Source organism: Molothrus aeneus, chromosome 1 (genome assembly GCF_037042795.1).
Source record: "Molothrus aeneus isolate 106 chromosome 1, BPBGC_Maene_1.0, whole genome shotgun sequence".
Taxonomy (NCBI): Eukaryota; Metazoa; Chordata; class Aves; order Passeriformes; family Icteridae; genus Molothrus; species Molothrus aeneus.
In genome coordinates, this window is record NC_089646.1 from 35,909,586 (window position 1) to 35,922,923 (window position 13,338).

A 13,338-nucleotide genomic window follows, 5' to 3' on the forward strand; every position below is an offset into this window, starting at 1 on the left:
TCCAGGCTGAACTAACTCTCTCAAGTGCTGGTTCATCTTCAGCTTGCTGCCCACTAAAATTCCCCTGGACCTTTCAACAGAGATGCTACCTAGCCAAGCTGCCCCCAGCCTGGATTAGTGAAAAGGCCTCTCCCTTCCCAGAGGCAGGACATTTGTCCTAATGGAATTTCAAACAACTCCTGCTGTCATGTTTTTCCAGCCTGCCCAGGTTCCTCTGGACAGCAGTCCAGTTCTGAGGCACATCAGCTGTCTCCTGAGTATGGGACCATCCACAATTTTGACAAAAGCAAGCCTCGTTGCCTCCTGTGCATCACTGATAAAACTGTTAAACACAACAAGCCCCAGGAGAGATCTCTGTGGTACTCCACTTTTTACTCCAGGTAAACTGCGACCTATTAACCACGACCCTCTGAGTCTAGCCATGTAACCAGATTTTTACCCACCTAGGCTGCATGGTTCGAGCTTGGATACAAAAATATTGTGGGAGCCACTGCCAAACTTCCTTGATGAATTCACCCAAAATGACATCTACTGCTTTCTCTTCACCCACAAATTGTTATTTTATGACAGAGGACAATCATTTTCAAGTATGTTCTACTCTTGTTAAATCCATGCTGAATGTCCCAACTCACTGTCCTCTCCTTCATGTGTCCACGAGTTCCGAGAGGACCTACTCAGTGCTCCAGCCAGAAACAAACTGAGGCTGATCATCCTGTAGGTCCCTAGTTTGTCCTTTTGGCCTTTTTTTACAAATAGGTGCAACCTTTGCCTGTGTCTGTGAAGACTAAGGCAAAGAAGCACCAAGTATCTCAGTCTTATCTGGATGTATCTGATCTCTTTTGCATATCCTCATGTAGGATGAGGTGGATCACAACACAAATCCTACTGACTAGATCAGTCCAAGCCTAGATTTCCATTGATTACATTGGCACTTTAGGGTGACAACTCATACACAGATTCCTGCAGGTCAGACTTTACAGATACATTTATTCAGCTGGATGTTACCTAACCTGCCTACAAAGATCACTCATCTAAAGGTTTAGATGGTAAGCTGGTCTTTCCAGTTTTCACTGCTTGCTATATAAAATATTTCCTGATTCTGATGTAGTTGTAGTCTCCTTTGGTAATCTCCTGTTTCAAGATTCAGCTCCTGGAACATAGCCTAAGTTAGAATTTGTCAGAAATTCCAAATATTCATCCATTTGCAATAGTGCAGTAAGAAATGCCAATAAAACAAAACATTTTGACTTTGCTGTTTGTAGTATCACTTCCCAATTTCTACTCTTGAATTTCCCAATCTTTTCACTCTTTCTTAAAGAAAAGGCTACAAAAGTAGAGGTTACAATTAATGTCCTTCCTCTGAAAATGTTCCATTACCACTGCATCTTTTATTAAGGTTTCCTACTGTGCACAAAAAGCTATTTTCACTGGGTTGTATAAATATTTGATGTAGCTCGATTGACAAAAATGTATTCTGATGTTCTTGCTTCTGATTTACAGGAGGTATATGGGAAAAGATTACTTACTTTACCATGACAGCTGTCTTGGCAGGCGACAATTTTCCTCCTATTGTCTTTGAACTACAAATTCTCCTTATCGAGGCAAACTAACCTTTAGGCTGCTGTTGCTCTCAATGAGGAAAACTAGCTCTCTGTGGCTTTATGGGGCACGTGACCTGAATGTCTGCCTTTGCTTCCTATTTGCATTCCTCCCCCCTTCTGAATCTTTTCACCTTCAGCACACACAAAGAAAATAATTCCATATGGATGATAAAAATCCCAGTACTTCTGTGGCTAAGGTGACAATAATCGGTCAAAGCATCGCCGGCTCATCTCCGTCGGAGACAGATGACAGCGACAATCAATCGGACCCTCTTAAAAACCTGACTACTTTCTTCTTCCAAGAAAGTCACATTTTGTTTCATTTGCTTTGTGTTTAAGTACTGTCAGTGTTTTCTGGCTGGTTTTTTTTGGCTGCCTTTTTCTAGGTTTGAAAGGAAAATTCACAGACAGAATGGTACAACAAATACAAACATGCTAGGCACTTAAAGAGCTGCAGTTCAAAACAACTTCAGATGAACAAGCTTGTGATTACTCTGTTAAGACATCAAAATATAACCTTAAAGAGGTTTGAGACTCTTCCTGCCTTCTCACAGCGCTGATTGGAGACTTGCTGTTACAGGAAAGAAGAAGACCCACCTGTTACTTCCTTTCCATTTAGTATTAATCTGTAGCTTGCTGCTACAGACTCCATTCTCACTAGAAGAGGGCAAGGGTGAATTCCTATGGTCACTTTAGATCACTAGGCAGGATCAGTTTACACCAGGGACTACAGGCAGAATTATCAATTACAAGAGCTGGATGAAAAACACTAGCAAGTAACTGAGGCTCAAATTTAAATAAATAACTATTATCTGCCGACATGAGAACATTCAAGGACCAAGCAGGCTACTGTTTCCAACTTACCAGCAAAATCTGAATACATTTAATATATGGTGTAACACTGCATGGTTTATATATTGTGATCAGCAATTGTGTTATTTTTCTGTTTATAATTATCTGGTACAATAAGCAAAAAGAAACAATTGTTACCCGTGAACTTTAAAACTCCTTTAAAGACTCATTATTAAACTGTTAGCAGAAGGAAGAAACAGATTTATGACTACTGACAATCTGGAAATCTTCACTTCATTGGGTATTCCAAGGACAAGGGGGAAAAGAAAAAGATAATAACCCTGCTTTTAAGTCTAATAAGCAAAATAATGAATTCATACTTTAAGCCAAAAAGAAAATCAGCCCCCAGAACAAAGAAATGTGATATAGCCAACTAAAGAAAGTATTCTGATACTACCTTAATTTGGAAGAGGATTAATCAGTGAATAAGACTAGATATGAAGAACTGGACAGGCTGCCACAGAAGTCTAGAAAAAAGTGAGGAGCTGAGAAGCCCTCAGACCCCTACTTCTCCTCTTGTGCCTACCCTGTATTGTTTGATACTGACTGGCATATGAGCAACAAAGCTGTTCCATTTCTCTGCAGCATAGAAAAAGTTTAGGATTTAAATGATAAAACATTTAACTGCAATTAGTAGCAACTTAGAGATAGTCTTAGTAAATGTTCTACTAACAGCATAATACACCTTCAGAAACCTTGTTTAGCTTTTTGATTTCAAAAATTGTTCCTCCTGTAACCCTGAAATGCTAATAAAAATGTTCATTAATCGTTCTTCTTCAATCACTAATCTAACTTAATCCTGAATCTGTCCACTTTTACACAATTTGTTGTCCTGTCTGCATTAAAACTTTATTGCCAGTATTCAAGCCTACTTTATCTATGTCCACAGGCAGTTATCCAGCACTCCTCACTCTGGTATCCAAGTATATGAACCTCCCACAGGGCTCTGCTATGTAAATGAACTCTAAAAGTTTAAATAACAGAAAAATGCTGTGTTTAAAACATTTTAGAGTGAACTGACAAGCAGATTTTATTAAAAAAACCCACTGAGTCTGATAACTGAGCCTGATAAAGCCAATTAGCTTTGCCTCTGTGCAATTTATATACATAAAGTAAATGACCATTTGTTTTTAAGCAAGTTAACTAGCAATTACAAGGCTTTCCAGGAAGCTGTGTGGAAGCATTCCACCAGCTGAACTTTAGACCTTCCCTTTTTTGCTATTTGTTTGTAAAATGAAAAATTAGGATTGCCTGTTAATTTCCTGATTGACTTTTACCAGAACTGAGTCATATTCCTGTTTTTTATCCTGGGTTCTGGAATTCAGACCAACAGTAAGAAGATGCTCTGGAAGCAGCTCCCCTATAATTTTGATGTACTAACCAACTAATCTTGGTAGGAATGTGCAATCTCTGGGTTACCACAGTCCTTCTGAAAAATGCAAAACAAACCAAAATTAGGTGAATGATTCAGCCATAAGCACTTTAACCATGAAGTATACCAGTCACATCATTTTCCAATAAAATTAATCCAGCTGCAACATCAACGATTTTATGTCCAAGTACTTCCCTTGAATTGCTCTCATGGCTTCTTGCTTATGTCTCTTGGATCTATGCACCCAAGTTTTTCTCTGTACAACAGGCTTGCCTTCAAAGCCATGATGGCCACGAGTGTGGTACAGACTGGCTACAGTACTATGCTGGACCCACTGCCACTCTTCCACAACATGCAAAAATCTAGGATTTTTAATCTTCTTAAATTAAAACAGACCTTTATCCATCACTCACAGGTAAGATGAAACAAACACAGAAGACAATTTTGTAAAACAGTGTGCCATCCAGGTGGAAAGGGTCTCTGTGAGAACTGGAATTAACTGATTTCTTGTTGGCCAGATAAAACTCAAGTTGTTGTACCGGCCTGCAATCAGAGCCAGATGCAGTGTCTGGCTGGACAGCAAAGTCACCCTTCTATTTAGGTCATCTGTTTTGCAATCTTATTAGTTTAATTCTTTTTACTTGATACTGTTTATTAACTCTGTATATTTCTGCAATTACAAAATCATCTCCAGTATGTTTATAAAAATACAATACATAATCTGTTTTCCTTATTCAAATGCCAAAATATTTTCTGTACTTTCATTCCATTTCACAAAGAGATTGATCTAATACAAATCTACCCCAAGTGTACATTAAAGCAGCTCCCAAATAACTTCTCTTCAAAGATAATGACCTCCATTAGAGGAGAAAGGAAAATAATCACAGTGAAATGCTTTCTGTAATTTCCATACCATTTACCATTCCAAGGCTGAAGATGGCGTTGACCAATGAGCCTCCTTTCCTGAAGTGATCTGTCATGTGCTCCAGCCAGTTTGCTTCTAAGCTGTTGACAGTCTGCCCATTCCTGGAGATCCTCATAGGGATGGTCACTGTGTAATACTGGCTGCATTTTTGTGGAGTTTGGGGCTTGTTGTAGAGAGCGAAGATCTCTGCTTCTACCAAAGAGTAAAAAAATGGAATAATGCAACAACCATATCATAAAATTTCACCCAAAACAATACAGAACCCACTGTTTGCCCTTGCCTAATTACATTGTGCAACAGCAAAAAATTCTTTGGGATGTGGTTATCTCCTCAACACACTTCTGCAGTCCAGCAGGACTTTCTCAAGACCCAATACAGTATTTTGCTTGCTTTTAGAGTATTTCTTACTCACAATGGATTCACTGTTGATAATAAAACATTTAAAGACAGTAATACCTGAATACTGATGCAACATTCCTCCATGGGAATCATCAGCTCAAACATGAAATCTTACTGCAAATTTAGAAGGAACTGCATTCTGTAGATCACAGCCATTAAAGTATTAAATAACTCAGTTTTGATAACACAAAAGCATGGAAAAAGCCAATGGCAGTCTCATCTCAAGAAAATGCAATGAATCATTCATGTTGAGACTCTGGTAGCTGCTTTGTTGATTTACTCTGGATCTGAGCCAAGGTGAGACATTAACACAACAGCAAATGAATTTTAAAAATGGAATTGTGAAGGGTCTTAAAAATTAGCACATCTTCTACACTCTTTTCCATGTCTCCTCCAGTATATTTTAGGAGCAGTTTTTTACAGGAAAAAAAGTCATTGCTGACAGCAAAGCTGAGCTTTCACAGCCCTAAACTGGAATTAACTTTAAAAGCAGAAATCCTTCTCAGAATGGTATAACCATAATTAAAATAACCAACAAAAAATTTTGGACATTATCATTTTACTTATTAATGGACATGGAAATAAATGGTAGAATTTCTATAACTTCTAAATGCCAAAAATTCTCCCCAAATATATTAATATGAAAGGTAAAGGCATTACATGAAATCCCTTCATTCAATAAGCTCCTCTTGTTTCCAAGCTATTAGGTTCTAACCTCAACAAAAGTTGAGGTTGAACCTAAAGAAAGAGATGTCAAGAGAAAAGCTAAGATTGCTCTCTAACAAACATCACTGAGCAAGAAGCAGTGTGTAAATTGAAAAAGGTATCAGAAGGGAGATGCTCAGAAACAGTCTGGCAGCACTGGAGGAGAAGAGCTGGAAGCTCATAACCAACATGAAAAGAGACCTAAAGATCTCAGACATGAACTATATTTTAAATAGAGTAGAAAGGAATAAACATTAATGTGAATCCTCTTGCTGTTCATAACTTGTTTAGAAAGAATGAAATTATGATAATTCTACCTCAGAAAAGCACACACAGAATGCTTCTCTCACCATTTTGATTCTGACCCCCAGAAGAGTCTTTTGTTGAAAAGGAGATCTTTCTGGTGCATACTGAGACACTGATACGAGAAGCTGGACATGACCCAGCAATGTGTGTTCACAGCCCTGAGATCCAACCCTACCCTGGGCTGTGTCCAGAGCAGAGCAGCCAGCAGGGCCAGGGAGGGGATTCTGCCCCTCTGCTCTGTTGAGACCCCACCTGGAGCACTGCATCCAGCTCTGGGCTCCCAGCACAGGAAGAACATTTGCAATGGGTCCAGAGGAAGCCATGAAGATGATTAGAGGAATGAGGCACCATTCCTATGAGGAAAGGCTGAGAAAATTTGGGCTGTTCAGTCTGGAAAGACCTCAGAGCAACATTCCAGTACCTGAAGGGAGCCTACAAGAGAGATGAAGAGAGACTTTGTACCAGGCATGTAGTGATAGGACATGGGGTGATGGCTACAGATTGAAAGAGGGCAGGGTTAAATTAGATATTAGGGAGAAATTCTTCATGGTAAGGGTGGTGAGGGCCTGGAACAGATTGCTTAGGGACGTTGTGACTGCCCCACCCCTGGACAACCTGGTCTAGGGTGTTGTCTAACCCAAATCACTACTGAGAACAGTTTTCACCAGTGACTCCAAATCCTCAAGCATGGCCAAAGACATCCCTCAGTTTGGTTCTAAGTAACACAGCACTTTTGGACATACTATTGGAATATCTGTGCCTTGTTATCAGGCAAATATTATTCAACATTGTGTTGAAAAGCCTTTTAAAAACAGGGGAAGTGAATGAGCACTACAAAACATTCAGGAATCAACTGAAGAAGCATAAAAATAACACTTGAATAGTATAAAACCTAACATAAAGAATATATTAGAGATCCCACAAATAGTAAGGAATTTTTTTTCCTGAAGTTTTATGTAGGGGAGAAGCAGTTCAAGAGTGGTAACTTCCCATGCAATACATAGGGAAAAAAAACAATCACCTGATGCTTTCAATCTTCACACTCCCAAGGAAGGATGGAGAACTGGTGCCAAAAAACTGAAATACATTTTCCATGGGAGGAAAAGGGAGTGCTGTAATAACAAAAATCCATTCAAGAGTAATAAAGAAATCAGCACAGGATTTGGAAAAATTCTACTTTAGATGAGCTATCACATAAAACTGCCTTCTCAGACCTTCAGTCTTGGAAAGTATTTGCACAACAGCAATTTTAAAAAAGTATGAAAAATAAAGCTAAAAAGCACTCAAAGAAAGACACCTGAGGAAGCTAAATACATTTTTAAAATAAACCCTCTTTTCTGGCAAATCAGTAGCAATCTTGGGGTGTTACAGACAAAAGTTGGGAAGACTGATCAGCTGGTGATCAGCTGGTGATCAGCTTCACATTATGCTGAAATATTAAGAACGTGATTACTTGTAGCAGAAGAATTTCAGTGCTCAGTAAGGAGAGGAATAGCATCAAAGAGATGATTAAACTTGCTAAGTTAACTCTCTCAAAGATAGCATATAAAAAAGAGAGAACTGATCTGGCTAGACTTGCAGATAACTAATAAAATTTTAACTATAAAACTAAGAGAGGTTTTATGCGTAAAATTATAGTGTTGGGACAACCCACCTCTAAGGCTGTAGAAGAGAAGGGATTGCTCAAACAACAGGTAACCTTTGACCCTATCTGGGTGCCCCCTTGCCCAACAAAAACTGAAGAAATTATGTTGGAAGGTTACTAGAGTGTGATCCAAATTGGATCCAAAAGCTAACTACACCAAACTGCAACGGAAACAAGACAATAATCCAGGGAGTACAATGCAAAGTCATTCTGGGTCCTATATAGGAAATTCCCAAAGGGATAGGATTGTTTGACTGAATCTATGAAAAGTCTTAGAGAATAGGGATAAATTAAAGTCAAGGACAGACCCAGCTTTAGAAATTCCACCCACATCCCCCCTGCATAGATTTGTAGCCTGTAAAGAAATTAAGGAAAGCAGTAAGAGAAATGAGAAAAATGAGTGTAAACATGGTTTTCTTGGATTTTAACAAACACAGAAAAGAAATGTATTTTGAGGCTTAAACTAGAAAAGGAGCAAGAATATTTTTCCTTTTAGTTTTCTAAATTGCTCTGGTCTACATCCTATTTTGAACTACAGTTCTTGCTATGGAAAGTAACCTTTGAACAACAAACACCTTAAGGAGGGTACTTTAGATCTCAGCTGAGACTTATGGTCTTTGATGGCATAAAATGACATTTAAAAAGTGGAAAGCCCACCTGAGGAAAATTTTGTCAAAGAAATGAAAGAAATAAAACTAGTATATGGGTAAAATCCTAAAAGAAAAAAAAAAGTAACTGGAAGCCAAATTGTTATGAGCCCCATTACAAAAATTTTATTATGAATTAGTAAAGATTAACAAAAATAACTGCTGTTTTCCAGTTATTACAATTCTGACTGGAGCACTGACCCCCACACTGACTGTAGGATACTAGGAGACTTTAGAGGCCAGATCACATATATTCATGCTGCTCCAAGGTGGTTTAATTCCAGCTATCTGTTCACCTTCTACAAAGGGGCTAACTGTGATAAGTCTTTGTGAATTATTCCTTCTATGGCTGCAAAAGCTTGTCAGGCAGATTAACAGGGCTTTTTATTCAAACACACAAAAAGGAGACAAAGATCAATAGCTCTCAGGGTATGGCAACAAATACAGAAATGAACCAATTCAGCTGAACAGCAGACAAAAATAAGTCTTCACACTCAGGCATACATATGGACCACAACAAAAGTGCACCCACTTATATCATCTCTTCCTTTGCCATCTGACTCCTGCTCAGTTGTTGTGAACTGAGTAACCATGCTGAAATCAGGTTAAGTGGCTCATTTGGGGCATCTTTTCTTCACTACCTCAGTGGCAATGTCCCCCCTGCATCCCCATCCCCCAAAGGAGCTGGGAACGTAATTGAGGCAATTTTAACTTGGCTTTTATGTACAAGAGGTCACTGCAGTACTTACTGCCACTAAGTGGTTTTAAACATCGTGCTGGCGTTTCATTCTCTGCAAGTCCATTCGTCTTGTCTGCTGCTTCTCTCACACTCAGGTTCTCGTGCTGAGACTGTTCTTCACTTCCCTTCACAGACTTGGAATTCAGCTCTTCTGTAGCCTGTCCTTCACCTCGACAGCCCTCTCTGGATGTGGCACACTGGTCAGCACTTTGCTCACTCTGAGTTGGAGCACTGCATCCATCAGTGCTGTCTATTTTCTCGCCATCCGGTGAAGCGTGATCCTCGGGGTAATTTGAAACATTTTTATTATCTCTTGATTGCACAGAGTTGTTACTGGCAGGTGTCAGGGAGGCGCTGACAAGGCAGTTCTTTTGGGAATGGTACTGAGGTATAATTCCAACAAATTTCAAGCCTTGACTTGCAGCATCTTGAATCTACAAGTTGAAGAAGATTAGATTTTTAACTGTCAAGCTGTCTTAGCTAAATAGAAACACAGAAAATAACACCCTTTAAGGCAACCAGCATGTCATTTTGCTACTTTTGTCCACTACCACTAGAAATTGTCATGTTGCATTTATATAAAAAGGTACATTCTAAAGAAGCAGGATGAAAAGTTGCCCAAACCATCTGATATAATGTGAAGGGAGGGGGGAGGAAAGAAGAGAAAATGCCCACATATTTCTCTTCAAGAGAAAAATCTAATTTATAATAAAATACTAGAAGTAGTATTTCTTACAAAAATATTTTTGTGTTGATCATAAGAAATCAGAGACTTATTATTATATCTTCTACTGTATTAGGTATGTGATTATGACACTTATGCAAGGAAAAGCTTATTAATTCTATAACAACAGTTGTTGTTTGTCCTATTTTGGATTGAGACACAAATGGCAAACTTTCACATAATGAGCGCATAAAAGCAAAGCTATTTTAATACAGCACTTTGGGGAAGATACAGAGCTCAGAATAGAAAAAGGCATTGTGACATGAGCTAAGAAGAAAAAAAAGGAAACTAAAAGGCGCTATCATTAATCCTTTAAACTTCAGGTAAAGGAAGAAAATTAAGGAATAAGATCACAAAAGATCCTAAGAAAAAAAAGCATTGGGCTAGTAGAAATGACAATTAGTTAAAGGCAGCATTTGCTAACAAAGGTTTGAGATGAAGCAGAAATAGAAATCTCTTTCAGGCAGATTCTGCACTATGGAGTCATCAGCCTCACACTCCTCAAACCCAGGAGAAGTGCAAGTGCGAGACAGATTTCTGTGAAAACATATGAGTGTCTACTGCTTCATTTATCAAAATCATTCACCAAAATGAAAAGGCTTCCATTTAATGTATACTCTTCACATAATGTAAAGTCTAAATACACATAAATCTTTCAGAAATAAATGCCTGGAGAATGGAGAAATAATTTCAGTTTGTCTGCATAACACAATTCCAAAGAGTTAAAGTGTCTAAATTCTTTGCCTATGCTCAAGTTAGCATGAACTTAGGAAAAACAGTTCAATGGGACTTTTTTCAGTAGCAAGTGAAAAGAAAGAATTTTGTATCTTTTTCAAATTTAAGAGGAAGCTCAGCTCTGCATCTCCTTTACATGCTTTTTTTGGTTTGGTTTTTTGTTTGGTTTTTTTTGGGTTGGTTGGTTTTTTTTTTGGGGGGGGGGGAGGGTTGGGTTGTTTTCTTTTTTTTAAATGAATCATTTACTTCCTGGTAACATGTTGCTGCTCCAAACACACAAACCTGCAGATGATGCCTAATCAACAAGAACTTCCTCTTTCAGATCACTATTACATTTTCCATGTTAAATTAACTCCTCATTTCATGATCACAGGAATTTAAACAGAGGCCTCCAGGAAACAAGGCAATGGTCTTCACAGGTGTTTAGCCTGGGAAACATGGGATGCTGACTTAAGTAAAGCTCATTTCTAAACAGGACAATAAAAATACCATTATCAGTATGCTGGCCAAAAGGGTATCTGTCTACAAAGAAAGTTAGCTTTTACTTTGCTTAGGAAGGTTTAACTGAGTATCAGTGACAGATGCATTTATAATGTGCTCAATGGTCCAGACTCTCCATTGTAACTTGATTAATACTTTTTAATATAGTTAGTGATAGAGTTACACATTCATTTCATCTCTTATTACTCATGTACAGACACAACACTACATTTGTTTAGTAGGTTGCAGGGCAGCTAATTATAGAAATCTAACTAGTATGCAACTGTTAGAGAGTTTAAGGACAGGACATATGTGGTAATATTACTGCTCCTGGTCAAAAGTCTGCTTGTCAATCTACATCAGACTCCCACGCTGTGATAGGGAGGAGAAAGAACAGCTTTCACATATACTGTAGCAATGTTTTACAGTCTCAGCTTATGCAAAAAAATTGTGGTTGTTCTAAGGAGCACCTGAAGCTGAGGTGTTTCTTTGTTCTCAAAATAGAAACGTGAGGAACTGAAAACCAAGTTGCAGTCTTACCTGTACTGGCCAAACAGCTTAGCAGGGAAGTTGAAAAAAAGATTTTGTATCTTCAAGGCCCTTTCCCAACAAAGTTAATACTGTAATTAATTACTGTTAATACTGTACTACTGTACAATACAGAACACAAAATCTTATTTAAACATATCGTTCAAAATTTCCCAACGACATATGGCAGAACCAAGCATCTCATTATTCTCAAGAAAGCAAATGTAGCAGGAAATGCTACATCAAAAGTGTGATGCAAACTGCAGAACAGGAAAGTGATGTATCAGCAGACACAGTCTCTCCTTTCAACTTCTCACAAAACCATGAAGAAGCTAGCTTTCATCAGAAAGTGTAAAGGCTGAACACACTCAAACTACACAGGCAATTTGCTTTTTCAGAATCCTGCTGAGGGCTTAAATATTAAGAAATTTTAGTTGCCCTCACATCCCGACTGAATCATGCCATCCAGTAGAATCACATTTTCTGTTTCCTGCATTTCAAAGATTGAATATATGAGCTTAAAAAAAAAAATAAAAAAAGAAAAACTAATCCAACTGACCAAACAAACAAACAAAAGAGCCCCACAAAACCTAACCCAGACCTCAGTAACTGGAGAGGTTGTGCCCAGGAGTTAACACAGGACAGAAGGACTGTTTCTCTAAGCCACCTGCAGGTTTTGGGCCCCCTTGCAGCATCCTGTGCTGGAGCACACAGACAGTTATGTCTGTCACAGCCTTCTGGGAAAATATCTCAGCAGATGCAGTGCTGGGAATCAGAAAGAAGGCAAAGAATGAGAGAAAGAAGGGGTAAAGCTGAAGTGAATGGGAAGAACGTGATGCTAGTTGGACAGGGTCACCCAAGACATATTCCAGATCAGATAAATAACATAATTACTTGTCTTTATGCGCCAGTGTAGAGCACTAACAAAGGTCTGTTACACTGCATTGTATGACTAAATGAAAGGAAAAAACATAAAAACAACTACATCTCTACCACTTTTCAGATCAGATAAAAATCTAAATTTAGAATGCCCTTATGCTAGGAGATCAATACTAACTTCAACTATTTTATGACAATTTTTATACCTCGAATATACAATATACTTTTGCCCTTTACATCTTGAGAAATTTTGAAAAGGGAAATTCCAACAAAATTTTTTTAAAAAATAATTCTTTGCTTTTTTCCCCAGATGGGAACAGAAACATTTTCATTGCCTCACAAAGTGCTGCTTGGATGATATTAACCACAAACACAAGACCAGATCTCCATCACAAAACACGTTATTGTTCAACCACAGAAGCAGAACTTAACTCATTTATTTCAATCTGGATAAACCCCCAAGTGGGTACATCCAAATTCATTTGCAACTGGCTTGCAACAAATTGGATTTATGGCCGTTTAAAAATAGAATCTGCTTAAAGAACGGGTGAAATTTCATGTGTACAGAGGGCCAAGGCAGTTTAACAATTTAATGTCATCCCTATAATTTGCTTGATTAGAAACCTGGCATTTTCCCCAAGGGGAAAAAATGACAGATTTAGCCTTCGCTGTCTGAGAAATAAATATCAAATTTCCCACGAACTTTAGAAGGAATAGGAACAAGCACCGTGTCCAACCCTGATGTCACTACCTTAATTGAATTTTAGCTGGGGCACTTGTGTTAACATTCTTAACATTTGG

At 38.3% G+C, this 13,338-nt stretch overlaps 1 protein-coding gene across 1 annotated transcript in view; it reads right to left on the reverse strand.

Annotated features, from left to right (window-relative positions):
• Positions 1–13,338, reverse strand: part of RFTN1 (raftlin, lipid raft linker 1) — a 95,862-nt gene that overhangs the window by 22,121 nt on the left and 60,403 nt on the right. Inside the window, exons 5-6 of the mRNA XM_066555098.1 lie at positions 9,202–9,625; positions 4,739–4,942 (exon numbers count right to left, since the gene is read on the reverse strand). Of these exons, the coding sequence (XP_066411195.1) occupies positions 4,739–4,942; positions 9,202–9,625 (628 nt within the window). The remainder of the gene's footprint in view (positions 1–4,738; positions 4,943–9,201; positions 9,626–13,338) is intronic.